Raw genomic sequence first — 22,432 nt, 5'->3', positions numbered from 1 at the left:
GCATGCAGGTGCAACCTTGATGCCTGGGTCCCAGCCCAAAAGGCCACAAAATTTTAGATTTAGTGGCAGTCATTTAATTATTATCTTGGTTATTGCTCATAATGTGACTGGGTGGCAGATATAACAAGGTTTTCATAAATGTAGCCCTGCATTAAGCATGGGGAGTGCTGCTGTAAGCAAAGTAAGTTCATCTTTGCATAAATAAATAATTAGCACCTGTTTTTGTCCTCTATGAATGTTTAAGATGTCACTATTCATTGCAACAAATTTGCAGAGTGCTCGTGCTATTATAAAAAAATCGAGGACTTCTTGAAATCATCCATTTATCTGCAAGAACTGCTGCCAAAAGGCAGTTCTCAGGGAGACAGTTTCAAGGCTGTCTGCCCTTTTATAGTAGAAGAATTGCATTTATTTACTGGACAGCGCAAATATCTGATGCTGTAAAATAGCGATGTCATGTTTCATAGTTTCATCATCTAGCAGCTGTTTTTTTATTAGCAATTTAACAATAGCAAAAGATTTTACATTTCAGAATCGGTTCTGAAGTGGAATTTTCATTAAATAGTGCTATCTATTTATCTACACATCTTACCTAGCACTATGAAATCTCAAGGAATTTTGCTGGGCACAAGGGCAGATTATGGGAGATTAGTCGCCCCAGCGACAAATTGCCTTTTCTTCGGGGGCGACAACAATCTCCCCGAACTGCCTTCCCCTACCTTCCCGCCTTGTGTGGCAACTTCGGGCGTCTGTGGAAAACGAAGTGCCGCGAGTGCCATACCGCTGGCGATTTTTCATTATAGCCGGCGGTATGGCCGTTCGGGGAGATTGTCGCCCCGAAGAAAAGGTGATTTGTCGCCGGGGTGACTAATCTCCCCGAATCTGCCCGTGTGCCCTTACCCTAAAAAGGTACCTTAACCACAGACCACCCTTCTTTTGGTAAAGTGATCCAGAATATGGAAAGCCATGGAGAAAATGTCTCCTTGTGTAAGCGCCCAATGTATACTCACTGTTTCTATTGCCACAGGGGAACCATGGAACTTTTATGACCCCAAATGCTGGCGGAATCTCCAGGGTTCCTACAGTGGCCTGCATCAGTTGACTCTGCATACTTGCATGTAAAAATTATAGTGGACATTTTTTTGTGAAACTTGGAATTTTTAAAAATAATGTAACCCCATCTAGGCTAGACATTGTCTAGCTAGGAAACAGGCAGAGAGAATTACATTGGACACTCTCTCCACAGGATGGGCCTTTGGTTTATGAAAGGGTAAAGGTATGGTGTTGTGAAACTACACCTCACTTGTGCTAGGTGACTAAATAAAAGAACTGAACGCCAGAAGGTTCTTGTAAACAACATACCAGAAAGTGTTTATTAAACATCGACAGGTTTTACTCACAGCACGTTCTCAGAGGCAACTGATACAATATCACATGCAGAGCGTAACACAAGCTGACACTCCCCTGCAGACAGACTTGGTAGGAATCTCACTTCACCTCTGCGACTAGATCACCTCAGGGAAATCCTCTATCATGATTCCCTCTCCAATGGGATCCCTACACTACAGGCAATATGGCCTGGGAGAGATACATCCAACTGCCACTCCTATGTTGGAGCTTAGAACTGCTCTTTTTAGCTAAACCCTTACTGACTTATACTCCTACAGTGTACTGTTACAGGAGCTACACCTGCCACTATCTAATGCCTTATTCACAGGGCCCTGTACCTCAACTTTACTGGGACCATGCCCAGGCCAAAAGCAAACATACACCCTGTTCCTAAGGTGTTAGGCAAAGAGCACAATACCAAAGTGAGGCAGGAAGTTGTCATCCTACCTGATATTCAACAGCATACATATGCAAATGAACTTACTTAGATACATTCGCTTCTGCCCAGCAACTAAAGGAAATTAACTGTAGCGATATAAAGGATATAAAGGAACAGTTCAGTGTAAAAATAAAAACTAGATTCATAGATAGGCTGTGCAAAATAAAAACAAATATAATATAGTTAGTAAGGTAAAAATGTAATCTATAATGGCTGGAGTGACTGGATGTCTAACATAATAGCCAGAACACTACTTCCTAACTCTGAGTTAGTCAGCTACCTGAAGGGGGTCCACATTGGGACATAACTGTTCAGTGAGTTTGCAATTGACCCTCAGAATTCAGCTCAGATTCAAAAGCCCTCAAGTCTCTGATTGGTTACTGCCTGGTCACCAAGGTAACCAATCAATGGAAATCAAGAGAGCTAAAAAGCAGGAAGTAGTGTTCTGTTCTGTTATATTAGACATCTACTCACTCCAGTCTTTATACATTACATTTTTGGCTAACTAACTATATTAGAAACATTTTTTATTTTGCACAGCCTATCTGTTTGCCCAGTTTTATTTTTATACCTAGTTTTTGGGTTTTAAAGAAAACATGCACACATCCTGATATAGCATTATTGGGCTTACCGATAATTTTTCTGTCAATAAACTGGCTCTGTAAGATGACACTAGGTTAAACATGATGTACCTACCTGCTTTGTTAAAAGACAAACTATATATACATGCATTGGTATGAAATGATCTGAGAAAATGTTAACATTAGCTAAGCAAAAGATCTTCCTTAAAGGTTCTCCTTTAACTTTTAGTATACAGTAGAGTAGACAATGATATTCTGAGACAATTTGCAACTGGAAAAAAAACGGGCCCTAAACAGTCATAGCCAATATGAAAACAATTGATTTGTGAAACACGGAGTTCCCAGCAAAAATAAGGTTGGTTAAATCCTCAAAACATCAATACAGAGGACCACCCAGAACAGGGCAAAATGATGCTGAGTGCATTTTTAAGAGGCTGTATAGAAAAGTCAAGCTTTATACTTAGTGTGCTTTTAAAAAAAGCAGTGACAAAATACCAATTGTTTATGTAAGTTTCTTCTGTGTGGTGCACCTCTGTATGTATACCCACAAACACACCAATAAATATATATTTGTATATGGAAATTTAAATTTTAATTAATGCAAAGTCTATATTTTGGCTGTTATACCATATTTTCTCAAGATAGTAAACAGAAGTATTATAGTCCATTAGACCCTTGTAATATAAAAGTGGTTTCAAAATAGCCCTATTTGATTTGCTTATGTTGATCATATATGAAATTAAATCCTTACATGGGCTAATAATGCAGAATACAGTAACACTATACACTGCACAATACAGAACATTCTATCCATTCATTCTACTGTCCTAGTTTATGGAAGGTTTACCTGTGCCAAAGCTTTCTTCACCACAAAGAGAACATCTTCCAGAATCCATTAAATTTGCAAAATACTTCCAACCAGTTGGAGTTTCGTAGACTGGAACTTTCATTGCTTTTGCAACTCTGCAAAGTGAAAGTCAAAGTTATTTATGAGAATCAATATTCTCCACGCACTGCGACAAATGAGGTTTTCTGTTATCTGATATAGGTGCAGCTTTACATTTTCCTTTTTTCCTAACATATATTCTGTTAGTTACTCCATTACATACAGATGATATGTAACTGGACAGTGAAGTAAGGAAGAGTAGTAATCTTTACCATGGTAGTATTTGGCAAAGGTAAAATCTTGACAATACAAAAGTAGCATGACCAAATCCTTTGTACAAAGACATAGCTCCTTGGGAACAGGCCCGGATTTGTGGAAAGGCAACCTAGGCCTGGGCCTAGGGTGGCAGGATTTTAGGGGGGCGGCATGCTGTCTAACCACACCCACATTGGTCCAGATGATGAAAATTTGCTAGAAAGAAGGGGAGTGTATAGGGGCGACAAACGACAGTGGGCCTAGGGGCGCCCACTATGTAAATCCGGCCCTGCTTGGGAATACAAGGTATTTAACCTTCTGTTGTAACAGGTATTTTACCATTTCTTGTTCTAGTACCTTGCATGTAGGTTTAAATGTACCACTGTGTGGACAGTAAAAATGATAAATCAGAGTGTTTATGTTTACTGGATCAGAAACCAAAGTAACCAATAATGTAATAACAAAGGTGATGTTCACAGGGTTATTGTGGTGCAAGGAGGATACAAGGAGGTCTGCCCCAGCTTCTGTTCCAATATATCCTCATCCAATTTATCCTTACCCTAGTAAAATGCAGAAACTTGGCTTGCAATACATTTGCATCAGGTGTTCCAGACCCCAGTCAACACCAGGAACTGCCCTGTACAAGTAGAACATGCGTTGCCCCATTACTTATTTCACAGTTCTAAGAACATTGCTTTTATGACAATAGGAATCTATGGTCCTGTCACAACAAGTCCAAATGGCCACTTTAGTCCTTAGAGAGATTTGTAGGTAGAGGAAGAAGAAACTGCATAGAACAGGTATAGTATATTTTTTACAGTGGCAAAAATGAATTGTCCTCCTGAAAGCCTCTATATTGATATTTATTTATTCATTTGTTATTTTTTGAATATATCTGGGTCAAGGTGCGGTACTGATGTTACAATGAATATGCAATCACATAGCTGTTCTGAGTAGAATGAAAGCTTTCATTAGGTTGTTCAGATAAGGCATGATTTCTTATTTACTTACATGTTACCACAGTAAGAAATGCATAGCATATTAGTTTTCCCCTACTGAATTTTAGACCCCCTTGTGGATTCAGAGCACAGTCTGAGAAATATCATTTTAGTCTGTTTATATTTTATGACACTCAACATGCTTGGAATGTTTGATCAGCGAAAGCAAAGGATCCAGAATATTCTACTCTTTGATTAGTTAATTCCATTGCACAAGCACTACATCCTTCTCTTTCCATGAGCAGATTCAGAACCAAAAAAATGCGTTTACATAATCAAAAGCTGTTTTAAATTGAAAATTTAGACTTAGCAGTGGCAGCCTTATGGCCTTCCAAAATTGACAGGCATGCCTCGTGTTATAAACGTTTAGCAGCATATATGCCTTTTTCTTGTTAAATATCTGTCTCAAGTTCATCTTCTGAGCAATTTCGCTATATATGAATATAGTTTTATATTCTTGTTGGCGGGGAAACTAATATAACAGTGTTAATGGGCCTGTATATCCCTTCTGGTAACTTAGCTATGAGTATATTTTTTTTTCATGTTCATGTCTCAACCACCAACAAAGCAGGTTTAATAGACTTTAACAACACTTTGGTAACATAGTATTATGAAGATATATTTTTTTTAAATATGACCTCCACTAACCATGTCCATTTCCACTCTTCAGAAGAGCACAAAGTGGTTTGTTACAATTATTGTCTATCAGTATGGGTAGATATTGGGGTTGTATGATTATTTTGTTTTAATTAAAAGGATCCTCCACACAAAACTGATTTTTTTTTTGGATAAGGAAAGAAAATATAATTGTAAGCAAATTTACAATATACATTAATTAAAACTTTCCATTGTGTGCAAAGTTAAGTGGGCATAAAATTGCAGTAGAAAGCAGTATTTGTTTATCCCTTTTTGTTCTCTGGGTCTAACCCTTAATATTTTGCAACAGGAGTTAGGTCTTTTGATCAGATTTCATCAGGGTGTAAGGGGGTGGACTGAGTGTTGTGACTAAGAAATGTTACATGTAAATGTTGTGAAGTGTAAATGTTGGGTCCATATATGTTTTGTTTAATTTAAATAATGGGAATAGGTGTAATGCGCTAAATTGTTAAAGGGGAACTATCGCGAAAATGAAAATTTAATAAAAGCTTCATCATACTGAAATAAGAAGCATTCTAAATATAATCAATTAAATATTCTGTATTATTTCTGCAATAATCACGTTTATGTTCACTTTCCCTTTCAGCATCTGTTTCTCTTCATTCTCTCTTCAAGCAGAAGTTGGGTGTCAGATATTCATTGACTGTTAGATCAAATATATCTTATAGGGGTGGGGGCTTCCTTTCCTAGCAGATAAATTAGAGCTCATTCAAATAACTGATTCCAGTAGAAACACAATCTAACAAAATAACTTCCTTTTGCATAAATCCTGCATTTAGAGAGAAATGATGTCTGGTGATTTTAATAGAGTGAGCTCTAATACATCTTCAAGGCAAAAGGAGCCCCCCTATAAGATATAATGGATCTAACTGTCAATTAATATCTTACACCCAACTGCTGCATGAAGACAGAATGAAGAGAAACAGATGCAAAGAGAGAAATAATGAAGATAAACTTGATTATTTCAGAAACAGTACATACTTTTTTATATTTACTGTAGAAAACCTCTTATTTCAGTATGCTGAAGCTTATGTTATATTTTCATTTTCGCGATAGTTTCCCTTTAAGTGGTAAGGTAATGTAAATTTAACTGTAATTCAGACCCCAGCCACTAGACTGCAATGGGTACACAAAGGGAGGACACACCCACAGCTGAGTTCTTCTGGTTCTTGACATCAGCTGGACAGGTACAGGTAGAGAGAGGGTCTCCTAGTGAGAAGTACTAGGTACTTCAGTTAGACAGGGAAGCTAGTATGGGTAACCCAGACCCCAACATAGAGGCCGTAGCTAAGCCAGAGATGGGGTGGAAGTGATAGTTGTAGGGCCAGTGTTTACATCCTGAAGCAGGGACAAGGAAATTCCTTCTCGGAGTAGGGCAGAGTAGAGCGTATGCCGAACTGATAGCACCAGGAGGTGGCACATTTGGAAATACCTATCCGGAATTGGGCAGAGGGGCATAGAGTGTGCGCTGGACTGCTAGAATCAGAAGGTGGTGCAAGGTCCTGGAAAGGGATGTGTGTCCATGGCAAGTTGCAGGGTGCAAGTTGTGCCAATTCAACAATTGAAAGTATGTTTTCAATGAGGCAAATCTTTATATTTGGAGAGAAAAACGCCTACTGTGTGTATTTCGGGCCTCACAGACATCACATTGGCTAGAAGTCATTCCCATACAGAGGTGGTGTTTTTTAGTGTATTCAATGTTTTAGAAATAAAGGCTTTAATAGGGGGGTAGGTAAAAATTCATAGAATTTAGTATGTACCTTTGGACACACCATGTTCTTTATTTTGTATTGTACCTTAAGATACTGGAGTGGGACATTTAGTTATTTCACAACTTACAGATACACATTTCCAGTGTTCCAAACAATCACACAACTGCATTCCACCCTCCCACCCTCTACTCTTGGAAAAACAATATACTCTTAACTTCATTATACTTTAAAGCCAGTGCATTAAATAAGGACATGTTCCCTGGGACAGCTGCCAGAATCTATTTATTTGTTTTAGAATGGCTGGCATGCTTTCCTAAGAGACCCAACTTCAGACATGTCTTTAGCTTTGCCTACAGCATTTTGTGCTGGGATCTCACAAATATGCTTTATATTATACATTTTCCAAATGATTTTATGGCTTTATGAATAGTGTGATTATTCATAAGGGGAAACAACATGCAAATGACTTACGGTCCAAATTGTAAATAAGGGTACTCTGGAGAACCAATTGCTTATAAAATCGTTATCCTTTTATTGAAATATACACTACATGTTTTGGATTCAAGATCCTTCCTCAGGTGCTTATATCAACCTAAGGAAGGATCTTAAATCTGAAACATGTAGTGTATATTTCAATAAAAGGATAAAAATTTTATAAGAAATTGGTTCTCCAGAGAACCCTTATCTACAATTTGTGAAAGTTTGGTCTGGCGGTACCTGACTCTGAATGTTGAACCTACTCCACTACCAATGACTAAGGATCCTATCACTTTTTAAATCTGTATATCATTGACTTACGGTCCATTAATTTGTTCACCAATTCAGTCTGTAAGAGGGTCACCTACAGCTGGAATAAAGTTACAGTAGAACACAATGCAAAAGCTTATGGAGCGATTGGTGAACCAAATGTATACATTTATCAAGTCAGAGTTTCACAGTGGTGAATGAATAGTACAGTCTCCCAGTCCTGACGGACCTTGTTAGTGTTACTTCCAAAATCTCTTTCTCTCTCAGTACATACATTTTCACATACAGAAATGGAGCATTGTCCCAGTACTTCAAAACAACACATGGCATTGTCACCCAAAAACTGAAGTGAGTGCCACCCAGTAGATGTGCTACCTTTTTCTTCAGCCTCTATTGTGCCAGCACTGCAGTGTTGTAACTTCTCTGCTGCCCTCAATGACAATCCAGCAGGTCCCCACTGACCTAGTTGTATTCTTTAATGTTGCTAACTGGAACAGAATTGCCATGGGGTCCTACCCTACATACTAGCCATAGGACCCAGATGGCTTTGCTAGCTAACCTTGCTGCCTCTCACCTATACGGTAGGTTACAACCAGGACTGGACTTCTGACAATCTGACAAAAAGAGGCTCTTTCTAGCTCTCCACCCCATTAAATTTTACAGGACCTAGGACCCCCCTCCAGCTGTGTCCAGCTTAGGTATTACTGCCATCTTCTGATAGAACTGTGCATTACATTTACAACAATTACAAAATATCACAGACGATTGTGATACTAATAAGCTCTATAGTTAGTATAGGTATAGGTATATAGAATTTAATTCAACGTAGGGAGGGGTGTGTGTATGCATGCTAGGTTTTCATTTGGAGGGGTTGAACTTGATGGACTTTGTCTTTTTTCAACCCAATTTAACTATGTAACTATGTATACCACCTACTTACAAGCGTGTAGCAAGTAGCAGCATTATTTGCTGACTAAACATGCAGGATGTAAACTTAGATAGCATGTAGTTTTTTAGGAAGTGAGCACAAATCTGACCTGACCTTTTCTTACATTGTTTTTAATTATTGGCCTTCCTATTTTGCCTCTATCTAATCTGCTACTTTGAATGGTTCTGGGACACCTGCCAACCAGTAAGCAGATTCATTTTATGGTTAGGTTTTTGTTCAATTTTTTAAATTGTCTTTTTTATCCCAGTCCTTTCTAGTCATCCTGCCATTCAAAGGATTGACTTTTTGCTAGGGTTAGTAGTTAGTAGAAATTAGGTAAAAGCTTACATTTAACCTAGAGTGCTGCAGAACAAATAATTTAAAACTAACAAAGATTAAAAAAAAGACCTAGTGCATATTGTTACACAATATATATTTACTGGCCCTTCTGGTTTCTTTGCACTCTGTTTATTGCTCCCTTGATACCCTTCAATACTGTCCATGTTTATTGTGCACTACTAATACTGGTATGTTAGATACTTTCCAGCTCATTTCCAGTTCCTCCATTGGCAGCCTACTCATTATGTATACATTATGTATGAAACACTGGCCACCTATGTATCCACAGTACTGGCATTTTTTGTGCAAATTTAGAGGCACATGCTCTTTGGTTCATTGGCCCATTGCTATAATATGATAGCTGTGCGTGCACTTGCTAATCACACAGTACATTATTTTTCTTTAGTTAGTTTTGGTCTAGGTATTTGCATATAAACTGTAGTTTGTATATGTGAATGAATCAATAGGTCTGCATATGGTTTATCTATGGATTTGGAGATATGGAACTAGATAACATTTAGAAGGTTTGAAATTAATGAACCTTTGTCTTTTTTTAGCCAAATTACAGTGGCATATCTTTGAGGGCCTGGGCATGCCTGCAACAATGTTTTTCCAGATCTCTAACCCCCAAATGAAATTTTAGGTCACCATCAATTTTGAGGGCATAACAGGTTGTGTGTGAAATCGCAGATCACCCAGGACCCTCCCTGTAGGCCCCCCCTTGCCCTGGGCACTTGGAGGGTCTGCTTCCTGAATAGTTACACACACACAAATTAATTATATACAGTAACTATGTAAAATCAAAATTGCACAGCAGTTCTGCAGGATTTAACAAATATTGCCCCTTTCACTGCTTTTAGAAACATAATAACACTAAGCATGTTGTATAAGAATCACGCATAAATGTTTCATCTCATCTCTGCTCCTTACATGGCATCGTTTATCACCAGCAGTATTACAGCTGAACTGAAAAAAAAGATGCCCCTTTTATGGTAAAGCATACTGAATGGGTTAGAGATCCGTGATCCTTTAGGAAGTTAAGGGAAACAGAATAACATAGATCTGACATATTCACGCTGCAGCTCTCCAGCTGGTGCTCAACTACAGTTACAGTTGTTTCCTGCAACTAACTTAAACTGTGTATAGACAAATAACCTAGTATTGTTATGCTGCATTACAATGCACCAAAATAATGTAACCTTATATTGAAGAAGTTCTTACTGACCTACTGTGCCTCCCAGCTATCTGTGCCCATAATTCTCCCTATTTGTTTGGCAGTCCCATAAAGAATTTAGCTGACAATGACCCACCTAACTAACTGCTTATTAGTACTTTGATTGACTGCAGAGTGATAAAATATTGGCAAAGGGGTCTTGTGTGAGACCCAGATAAGCACAAAGAGAATTGCAGTTGTAGTTGCAATCAGGGCATGGCAAATAGAAAAAGTATGCTGAAGACCAATCTTTTATATATATATACAGTATATATATATATATATATATATATATATATATATATATATATATATATATATATATATATATATATATATTGGCCAGCATTGTCGAGTGACCACTCGGAGAAAAGACTTACCTCATTACTCACCTCATAAATGTAATACTAACCTCATTAATACTAACCTCATAAATGTAGGAATAATAATAACTTAGAGCCACAGAGCAGATGTAGCAGAATTGTTTACGTATATATCAATGTACATTTATATATGGGAGCTATTTCCTAGTCGGAACCTCTATTAATAGCCACAAACCCTTGAAAAGTGACACTGTGATATAAGCACAGGCCCCAGTCTCTTCACTAACACTGCAGCAGATTCTCAGAATTGGGAATTGGACTTTAGTGTTATTATTGCATTACTTTTCATGCCAGAAACTATAGACATTATTTGTGAGAAACTTTAGAATTGTCCCATTGCAAGCTTTATTAAATTGTAGAGTAATTCTTTCCAAATTATAGGAGTGTGGGAAAACTTGGCCCGAAAGATAAAGGCGTGTATTGCACTTCAAGTGTGGAGAAAAAATTAAGGAAAGCAAAACTCTTAAATACACTTGTCAAAAGCCTATATAGGGTAAACATGGGTAAAACATCTTTTGTTAAGCAGCAAACTGAAAATGTGGAGGGAGGAACAGGGTATTGATTATCCAAAGCATACCATAATGTGCTTTGCTGCAAAGGAGCCCTGAGTTTGATTTAGACCTGGGCACAATGTGCAGTTGAATTTGTGTATTCTCCCATATCTGTACGGATTTTGTTTGGGAACTTCTGCTTCCTTCCATGCTTCCAAAACCTACAGGCAAATTAACTGATTTCTGATGAAATTAACTATAATACTCGAATATACGGGAATCTCCCATACAGTCCATTATAAACAAAATTTTCTCTGTGATGACAACATAGTACCTTGTATTTGATCCTAACTAAGATATAATTAATAATATTTAAATACGATATTAGAGGAAATACAATTCTACAATACTGGGTTTATATAATATTTAAACATTTTATATTTAAATGATTTTTAGCAGACTTATTAAAGTATTAAGATCCAAATTATGGAAAGATCCCTGGTCTGGAGCAGTCCAGTACATATGTAGTTGTATATATATATATATATATATTGTAATTATGGCATTAACATCATGCTGCCATGTACTTCATCAGTAAACTAATGGTCAGCAAAAATGCCAATTTACCAATCTCAGCAAATATACCTCAGTGTAGTAAAGCCAAAGCAAACAGCCACTGCCTTCTTTCATTATAGGAGGCTTTTAACCCAGAATGGCTTATTTAGTGGGGTGTGTTATTACAATGTGATGTCACTGAATGCTTTTAATAATAGATGTGAATTATTGCAGCCTGGTAAGGTACTTGGAATGGAAGGTCACCTGCACATCATGCTCTCCATATGTATACAACGTACTGCTTATCCCTTGGAGTTGTATAAATTAACAATGAACATCCTTGTTCAACAGAATTCTGAATGGGAAACATAGAGGAACATTATATTCAAATATGGTGACCACCATGGAAAAGAGGCATAGACAGATCTAGGGGCATATTTATCAAGGGTAATACTTTTACCAAGGATTGTAAGTAGAACAATGGAAGGTTTGGACCTGTAATTAAGACTTTCAATTCAAAGGTGCTCTCTGATAGTGAGTAGTATTGTGTAAGTGAGTAGCAGTTTGTGTACCAAGAGATCTGAGGCAGCACTTCTTTGTAGAGAGAGTTTCTATACCAGGCTAGAAAGATAATCAGGTTAAATAGTCTCCTGTGCAATATAATGTAGCTGGTACCCCTCACCAACAAGAGTGAAGATTACTATGGAGACCCCCACATGGGAGGTGGCAGGCTAAACTGACTTTATCCAGCATTAAGAAATATTTCCAATAAATACATATGTGCTAGATTCGGATTGGCGCGAGTTCGCTGTGTAAATTGATGCAGGCCACTGTAGTAGTAGGCACACTTTGTGTAATTTAGGTGTAAATCATGTGTAAGTAGCATCAGTTTACACAACGACTGCACCTAATGTTGTTCGGCCACAACTGTACTTGCAGATCATCATGGCCACCTCCAGGAGTCGTACTATATATGATCCAGAAGAGGAGGAAACAGGGCCGCTCATGCCATGAGGCAAGGTGAGAACCGAGCCTCAGGCTGAAGTGAGTGGCTAGTTACCAGGAAAAAAAGCCACCTCTGGTAACTTTAAGAGCCGAATTTCTTGTTATTAAAACAGAAATTCGGCTTTGCTGGTGCAGCGAGAGCAATGGCACTCTCTGCAGAAGTGAAGCAGCCCCCTTTGACCCGCTCCATTATTAAAGTTTTAAGCAGGGAGCTGAAGTAGGCCTCGGAGCCGCCTCACAGAAACAAAGCTCGGAGGCAGGCCAAAGTAGTGGCACTATGCGCATGTATGTGAGAGTGCAAGGAGTGGTTATCATGAAAGAATAGCATCAATTCACAGAGCAACTGTGTGACCAGAACTGCACTTGCAGGACGTACTGTATATGACAATGGGCAAGGGAATTGTAATACATATAAAAATGTCTATCCACAGCAAAATTCTCAGGCCATATAATCACCCAAGAGTACACACAGGTAATATAAGCATCATGAGGCTGGCTGCATTAATGAAAAAAGAGAGGTCAGTCAGTATTACAATTACATGATTTTTTTCTGATATTGTCATGTTATTATCCCCTTTTTTTGGTTGACTTTTTTTTTTGGTTGTTCAGTTAACACATGGCCTTTGCTCTGCTATCATCTGTGCAACACTCTACAGCTTGTGTTTTCATATGGGAGACATTACCTCGCTAGCAGCTAATTTAGAGCTTCATGTCCTAAGCACCCAGTACTCACTACCTTATTGTGTGACCTGTGAGATAGCAAATTGAAATCATCAACACAATTTTTTTCTCCAATGTGGCTGCCAAATAACTTTCTTGGCAGTATAGGACACTCCATTTCCCTAAAATCTATAATCATATCCTATACTGCAAATGCTATTGTGCGAACCTCTGTTATTATACTGACTTTATCTAGCATAGGTCTTGTGAGCATGGAACATAATACATTTGTAGTAAAATATGTCTGGAAAGATGCGTTAAATGTATTTTCCATAATTAATGTTGTCTGCACTGAACTGTAATAAATTGCAAATAGCAGATTAATGGAAAACTTGTAAAGGAAGAGAAAATGTTTAAACTTATCTGTTGTTTGTTTTAATTAGTCCCTGCATGTAATGCAAATAAATCACTTGCGTATTCATAAATATATTGCAGTAATTCAAACATCTGTTTTAAAGCTCTCCTTTTTTACTTGTTATATTAATGACCTTTTGTAGGGATTTTAAGAACACTTTAAGTACATTTTAAGTACATTTTATCCAAAATGCTGTGGACCTGAAGTTTTAAGGATAAGGAACCTTTTTGTAATTTGGATCTCCACACCTTAAAGCTAGTATACCTTAAAGCTAGTAAAAAAAAACATTTAAACATGAATCAAACCCAGTGGGATTGTTCTGCCTTCATTAAGGATTAATTATAACCTTGCTTGGATCAAGTACAATTTTTAAAAATGAGAATTATTTGATTAAGTTGGAGTCTCTGGGAGATGGCCTTTCTGTAATTTTGTAGGGCCAAAATACTGTACATGCAAAACCATTCTGGTTGGATCTTTAGAATTAAACAATATCAAAATCATAGTAAGCTAGCTATTGCTATATGTATGCAATTTATCCAGTTTAAGCCTGCTATAGCAGCATATAGTGATCTGCAAGTAAAATTTTTCACCCAGATCTCAAATGTCTATTTTGTAATAAATTTTTTGTGTCTCTGCTGGACATTATTTCTTTCCGATTCTGCAGTATCTAAAAAGAATAAAATCTGGAGTATGCGTCACCAGATATCATATTTAGATTCACTTTTGCATGGAATATGTATAAAATTTTGACACAAGTTTGCTGAATCTGCATTGATAAGGGGAGTTGTCAAAACAATGAAATCCCCATCCAAGTGAGAGACACTGAGGCACATAAATCCTTTGCACGTTGGAGTGCATTAACACAGATGTTTCCTGTCAACAGCTCATATGTCCTGCAACATGTGCAGAAGTTCATTTAGCAAATGGCAGCCACTCAATTCTTTATTAACTGACCTTAGAAATATCTTATCTAAATTATTTTTTTAATCCCATGTTCCATTAGTTTTTGCAGTACAGAAACTATCTTCTCGTGTTTTGGTTTGAGAATGTTCAGCTGGAAAAGCATTAAACACCTTTTAATCTCCAATGTGTCTGTGCATTTAACTATTCTTCTCTTCGTTCCAGACTTTTTGGGCTGACATTCTAACATTTCTTGTGAAGGTTTAGTGGCGCCCTGGAGTGCATCATTTCCAAATCAGGAAATATTTTATGTATTATAAACCCATTAAAATAGAATAAAAATGTATCATAGGTTCCAAACACTACATTACTGACACATCCACTAGTAATCAAGTCAGTTTCTGATAAGTTTTATTGTGCAGAGTTTTGTTTCTCTTGATACTAGGGTTGCCAATTTTATTGGAAATAACATAATGGCCTTCCTATCATTCTTCCCTTCATCATGTATTATATCTGCAAGGCGGCAACCCTACTTGGTTGCTGGGTTATTCACTTATAATGCTAAAAAACTATCTCAATGACTGATATGATTCTTTCTCCATCTGGAACAAGAATCCTAAAACATACCAGAACTAATGCAACCCCAAACTTCTGAAAAAAACAAGTATCCAGTGCAAGAATGAATAATAATGTATAAATAAGAGAGAAATGCTTGGAGGGCATTTAGAAGTAAATATACAAAAAAGAGCTATATAAAACATATGGTAACCATTTCATAGGGCCTTACTCCATCATCATTATACCATAGATCTTTATATCCTAGCCTCAATGTTTATCAATGCTGATTTCTTTTTTTTTTTTTAGCCTTAGGCTGCAGAGTATCCTGGAATTAGAATGTAGAAAGATAAAGACTCTGAAAAATGGAAGAAACCCATCAATGTAGCTATCCTTCAGTAATTGCTTTCCAAGATGATACACAGAGGACTACGAGTCTTTATACAATTCCAGACGTTTTCTGTTGCTCTGTCAAACAGCTTCGGAAGGTCATAAATGTTTTCCTTCAACTTATCAGAAGACAAGTCCACTTACATGAACAGCCACACAAAATGATATATTTGTACTTGTTTTAACATATGGGAGACTGTTACTTTTTGCAGTGGATTAAATATATAACATTTATACACAATAGGACCTTGCTATTTTTATAAAGTGAGCGAATGAAGAATGGAACAGAATGTTGCAGGAGCACTTATGAATTAGACAAGTGCATTTTAACTTCGGACAGTTCATAAATCTGAAGAAGACTACAACATAAGCATATAATACACAAGAGCCATGAATAGCCTGTAAATTATATCCTGATAAACAGTGCTTAGTGATGTTATTGGTTATAATCGGAGCTTAGTGATGTTATTTCTGTCACATGACTCGTTGAAACTTGTGTATTATAATAAATGTTGCAAAATATGAGGAAATTAGAAGTCATTTCAGAGTTCAATGACCTTTACAAAAACACTCGGCCTTTAGCCTTGTGCTTTTATTTGGTCATGGAACTCCTCTGTAACTTATAATATCCTTATATTTTACAAGATGGGGTACTTTATTCACTATATTAACCGCAGTCAGCATAGAATTTATCAAGAAATATTGCTTCTAGCATTTTAAACTTCATTCAACATAGAATACAAGAGGGCATCAGCCATTGGCCATTTTTATGCAAACTAGCACAGGATACAACAAAAGCAGGCTTAAAATACAGTAGAGACTGTAACTATAATACATACAGTAGAACCCCCATTTTGCATTTTTCAGGGGAGCAGGATAAAATAATGTCAAATCCGGGAAAATGTAAAATCAGGGAAAGCAACATTCCACAAGTACTCAAAAGATATAAGATAAGGAGTCAATTTAACTTTGAAAACTTGAAATACATATTTAATGTATTAATGACAAGGGTTAAAGGGTACCTGTCAGCCAAAAAATATTATCCCCACCGGCAGTAAGGGCTAATAGAGCATGGACTCCAGTTGGGGGAAACAATAGTGTTTCTTTAAAAGAATGCACCCCTCTGCCAGGTTAAGGGAACATGTGGATGAATAGTGGTTCACCCATTACATCACACACATGTGCGTAATTATTGAAAAGTATTGCACTACTGTCAGTGCCACAGCATGGCCACCCACACTTGAAGCTCCCTCTCGGTGTGGACGGCTAAAGCATTACAGAACTATGGAAAAATATGTGGTTAGTATTTTAAACCTCTTAATTGGGTGGTTCACCTTTATGTAAAATTTGAGTATCTTATAAAATGTCTAATTCTAAGCAACATTTTAATTGGTCTTCATTTTTTCTTTTTTTATAGTTTTTGAATATAGTTTTTGTCTTCTTCTTCTGAATCGTTCCAGCTTTCAAACGAGGGTCACTAACCCCATGTAAAAACAAATGCACTGTAAAGCTATAAAGCTTTCTAGTTGTTGTTACTTTTAATAACTCATCTTTCTATTCAGGCCCGCCACTATTCATATTTCATTATCTTCTTCAGATCAATGCATGGTTGTGTAGGCAAACAGAAGGTTAATTCCCCTGTGCCTTAAAATGTGTAACCACATGTTGGGAAATCCCCTGCCTGTGAGCTAAAGGGTCTACCTAGAGACTTGGGAGGGGCTGGAGCCTTTCGCGATGCAGTGTGTCTGGCAGATACCGGAGGGTGTCACAAGGTGTCGCTGCTGCACCACCTTTGGATACACAGGAGAACCATGTGCTCACAGCCATTCCTGCTTTCACTTTCACTGAGAGAGGGTGGACAGAAACTGCTGCAAAACTGAAGGAGCCCCTGGATGGCTGGGGTGCAGTAGCCTAGGAGGGTCTGGCGCTCCTAAATGCGAAACTGGACTTTTATATGCTTGTGCTATGGAGAGTGCTGGGAGCTATAGTCCAACTGGAGGATAAAGCAAGTTGTGTTCTCGGCTAGAAGAGCTGGAGCTTCTAAGGATGTCATCGCTGTGGATGCCTGTTCCAGCTCTGTGGAGCCTACCCATCTGTGTGAATCCCAAGGGTGAGTAGTGAGGGAGGGTAGAAAAAGAGAGGATCCAGCATGTATCCTGTATGTGATACAGGCTTTGTTTGTGTGCCTGCCACGTGGGAGTACATACCCTGGTCCAGCAGGAAGGGTATTTGGGCAGGTAGCGCTACCTGGGAAACAATGGTGCTCTTTGGGGAAAAGGGACTGAGATTCTTTGTCTGCCAAAGGAGTAGTGCGGGACTTTGCCTGGCAAGGCCAGGATGGGACTGTCACAGGTTCCCCAGGGTGTGGGTCATGCTATGTGAAGGCATATATGTAACTGAATGTTTACTTTGCCTTTAAACCTTGCATAAAGTTGATATTGTTATACAGTACTGGGTCTATTACTGTTTTCTTAATGGGGCCACCCACAGGTGTATTCCCGGATCCCATTAGGTGGAGGCACTGCCGAGAGAGGGTGTTCCCAATTCCCTTTCACCTTGCAAAGGGGACTCAGGACCTGCATTGGTAATTGGTAAGAATGTACAACCTCGACACCAGGGGGGTTGCCAAGAGAGTGTTACAGTTGCTAGGATCATTTAGACTGTACCAACCAGATTGCTGAAATTGCAAACTGGAAAGCTGTTAAGGCTAAAAAACTCAAAACCCACAAATAATAAAAAATTACAAACAATTGCGAATTGTCTCAGAATATCACTCTCTACATCTTACTAAAAGTTACATTAAAGGTGAACAGCCCCTTTAACTTCACTAATAAAGCCATTTTTGGGAAATCAGGACAAATGTTTGGTTTAAAATCCAGGAAAATATTATTTTATTTAATACTGATATCTATAAATGAATAAGGCTCCTTTCTAAAAATATATGTTAAATACCCCATTAATTTGCATTGTGTTACTTTCCTGAGACTTAAGTATTCACCTACTCCATTATTGTTCATTCACTGTTTAATTAAAAAAAGAATTGTCTTGCATCTACACTTGCAGCATAGCTGTTACCTCCATTTGTTGTCCCGTGCGTGCTCATGACTATGTGCAAAATGTCCTGAATGTGAGGATTTGCAATGAAAGATGAGCAAAACCATTTTCATTTACAGTTTTCACATTGTGGTAGGCTAAGATTGCTTTCAGGTCTACATACTGTCTGTGTTAAACAAAATGATCACCAGTGGGGCCAAAGACCCCATGCTGTGAAACTCTAATATTTTTATAATCTAAATTGTTTATTTTTGCAGATGTAACTTGTTTTTAATATCTCCTTTTTAATTGCTTGAATAAATACGGAATTTGCTATATATATGATAAACTGTAATGTCTCCATATAATTTATACCATATGCCCAGGGTATAATCTAATTCATTACCTCCTGTTGCTCAGCCTGACCTTCTTCCAGCACTTCCCTAGTGCATGCAGGTATGGGATCCATTATCTGGAAACCCTTTAGAAAAGCTCAGAATTACCAAAAGCCATCTTCCATAAACTCCTTGTACCTGATTTCAACTAAAATAGAATAGAATAAAATAGAATAAATCCTCACTAGAGGCAAAACAATCCTATTGGGTTATTAAATGTTTAAATTATTTTTTTGTGGAAAACCGCAGGTCCCAAGCATTCAGGATAACAGGCCCATACCTGTACAAAATACATTTATCTATTAATACTTCCCTTATGATAAATAAATAAGAAAGTATAATGGCTTTTTAAGCAGGTCTCGCTCTTTGGAAAAATATTGTGGACATACCAAGAATAAGCTTTCTTCCAAATGTCTGTACATATGTGTAACATCTGATAGATTAAAGATGGAGTCTGTCAAATACTTTACATATGATATTTATGAAAGTGAACTATCATTTTATTTCTGCATATTAGGCATATCTACATTATATAATTAGACAGGTAATTGGAAACTTGGCTCTGTAGGCTAACCCATTCTCTTTCGAAAATAAATTTCCTTCAGTCAAATATATTATGCCATAATGGTGAGTAACTGGCGTCAGCACGTCTGATAAATGAAATTACATTGTTCTTCAAAATAATAAACTCTTATTTCAATTTTGCCTCATGGTCCTCTCAAGAAAATCTGTGTAGGGAAGGTAATAGCTAGTAGGAGCACCTTTTACTTCTTCAATTTGTTCGTTTCCCACTAGCAGAAATGACGTATTGTTTATTATTTATATCTCTAATTATAGTTTGTTGAAATTAGCTTAATGTTCTCTGATTATTTTTCTTGTTAAGTGCTTTTTTTGATTAGTCTATTTTTTTCCCAGCAACAAAACAGGAAAGGGACTGGCAGATAGCCATTTTGTAAAACATATGGAGTTGATTATACCTCATTTCATCGCAGCTGGATCTTTCAGGTCAGTGTCAGATGTCAATGTCTATCATTGTATGAGCATTGTATGAGTTATCTTTGGACTTCTACGCTGAAAAATTTATGGCATGTGATATGCAACAGAGAAAGCCACTGTTATTTTTCTTTTTTTTTTATAAGACAATCAATGTTGTGATAATTATGAGAAAATAGCACTTGCAACGTATTGACAATCACCAACTTCTGTCTCCACTACTGTCAACTTGAGCCAAAAGGCTTGAACAATCATAAATCAACCCATTAGGGTTTGAATGCTTAATATCGGGTTGATATCTATGGAACATTATCATTTTTGTAATATAATTGTAAGCAGAGGCCGCCCTCTGCAAACTTCCGCCCTCAAAGTTGGGTCCTCCGCCGCTGCCTCTTCTGGCGAAAACAAAACCCTCCCCTCGGGGCAATTTGCTACTGCTGCTGCCACTTGTGCTAAGCACCCCCATCTCCATTGCTTTGGGCAGAAGCATGAAGCAGAAGGAACAGTGCAATTTTTCCTTTCTAATAGCTCCCCCCTTAACTTGCACCCTAGGCGGTTGCCTCCCCTGCCTACCTTAGTTCAGGCCCTGATTGTAAGTACAGACATATAAACTGATACTGTACCTATTTCAACTAGAGTGACATTAGTTACTGTAGTTGTACAACATGGTATGCTAGTACTGCTCCATTCCTCTGTAATGAAATATTGTTAGCAAACCATCTAGTATTTTGCTTAAATGATTTAGCAGTTCAAATGGCCATTAAATGCATGGGCTACCCTGTCAAGGAAAGACCAATGCCACATTTTAACTGGGCAAAATTGTGAAGTCAAGCACAGCACTGACACAGAAAGATTCCTAGTGTGAGAACAAGCCTGGAGTGCATCTGCAGTATTCCTGAATATACAAAGATTAAATGCAAGAAACACAAGGGCGGCAATAGTAACATTTTTGTAACTTGGATTCTCCTGCCATGCTTGCATTCAAGCTAAAAAAATATACTATTCAAGAACTCAGGCACTATATATTCCTACTCACTGCCAACCAGCCTGTTACATTGAATTGTCTCTTGATCTTGGGGCTGAAAATACAGTATATGCTGACAAGTGGGAGGGCAGACTGGGTCACACAGTAAAGGAAGAAGAACCAGAAATTAGCTAGTTGTAGATTGTAAAAGGCATATGTATTACCTACCTGGTCTTTTGGCTTGGTGTGTGTCTGTGTGACATGCTCTTTGTAAGAGATGTGATTATGTGTAGTGATGGCCGAATTAATTTGGCAGGTGCAAATTTGCGCCGAATTTCCACATTTCGCCACTGGCGAATAAATTTGTATAATTCCTGCAAAAATTCGACGGCGTCAACAAAAAGTTTGACGCACGTCGGAGAAGTCGCTTGCGTCAAAACTGTTGCGTGTCAACACTATTCGGACACCCATTGACTTTAACGCCAGCGCAAAATTGACAAAAATGGAAAAATTCATGCCGTTTTGCGAATTTCGCGGGAAATTTACAAAATTTTCAGCAAATCAAAACGGGAGAAATTCACCCATCACTTATTATGTTTACATGTGAATCAGCATATTTCTCACATTGTAGTTTATAAACAAATCTACACAGCATTGTGTACTTTGCACTGTTTATTCAGGATTCCTCCCTGTATCTTAACAGCTATTGTGACGGCTGTGTGGGATGCCTTGCCTAATAGCTGAACAACAGTTCATTGGTTAGTCAGTGTAGTAAAGTGCACATTCCTGCGGTTTGCATATCTAGTTGACGTGCAACTTCCAAACTCATGTTATTGCCATGTTTTTTTTTTACTTTATCAAGAGTTAGGGGAAGTCAATTTCTATACAGCAGAATTCAGCTAGCTTGGGACAAAATGGTTGATTTCTAATTTTTAGAATGAAAAGATGCATGTAAAGCAATGCGGAAGAAGCATTTGTGTTCTGAGGTGGTGTGAATTTGGAGCATACAGTAGGTGAAATTGATGAGCTATATAATAATATCTACTGTTTTTGCCTTGAGAGGGTACAGATGACCCCAGACATCCATGATGTTTGACAGATCCAGCCATACCTCACACATTAAGGGGCAGATTTACCAAGGGTCAAATAGTAAATTCGAATTTTCGAGTGTCAAAATTCACACATTAGAATTTTAATCCTTTTATTCAAATGTATTGTAAATTTAAATGTGATATTTATCACACCTCGACCATGGAAACAGTCCGAATTCAATTATTCACAACCTAAAACCTGCCGAGTTGATGTACAAGTCAATGGCAGAGGTCCGTTGAGCCATTTGAAGATGTTAACAGCCTTCCTGACATTTGAGTCTTTTTTCGGGGAAAAAACTCGATTCGTACGAATTGAATACAAATCAAATATAATTAGAATTTTCAGGTCGCATATTAGACATTCAAATTTTTTTAAACAACCTCCCAGTCGAATTGTGAGTATATTCAAACTTAAAAAATGAACATGGATTCGAAATTCGACCTTTGATAAATGGGCC

General features: G+C 37.7%; 1 protein-coding gene across 1 annotated transcript in view; it reads right to left on the bottom strand.

Annotated features, from left to right (window-relative positions):
* The window catches only part of LOC108714431 (phosphoglucomutase-like protein 5), a 60,204-nt gene that overhangs the window by 11,366 nt on the left and 26,406 nt on the right, over positions 1 to 22,432 (bottom strand). Inside the window, exon 7 of the mRNA XM_018258653.2 lies at positions 3,257 to 3,372. Coding sequence (XP_018114142.1) covers positions 3,257 to 3,372 — 116 coding nt within the window. The remainder of the gene's footprint in view (positions 1 to 3,256; positions 3,373 to 22,432) is intronic.

The sequence above is a fragment of the Xenopus laevis genome, chromosome 1L (assembly GCF_017654675.1).
Source record: "Xenopus laevis strain J_2021 chromosome 1L, Xenopus_laevis_v10.1, whole genome shotgun sequence".
NCBI lineage: Eukaryota > Metazoa > Chordata > Amphibia > Anura > Pipidae > Xenopus > Xenopus laevis.
Note: the sequence above shows the minus strand (reverse complement) of the source record. Positions and strands in the feature narration are given on the sequence as shown.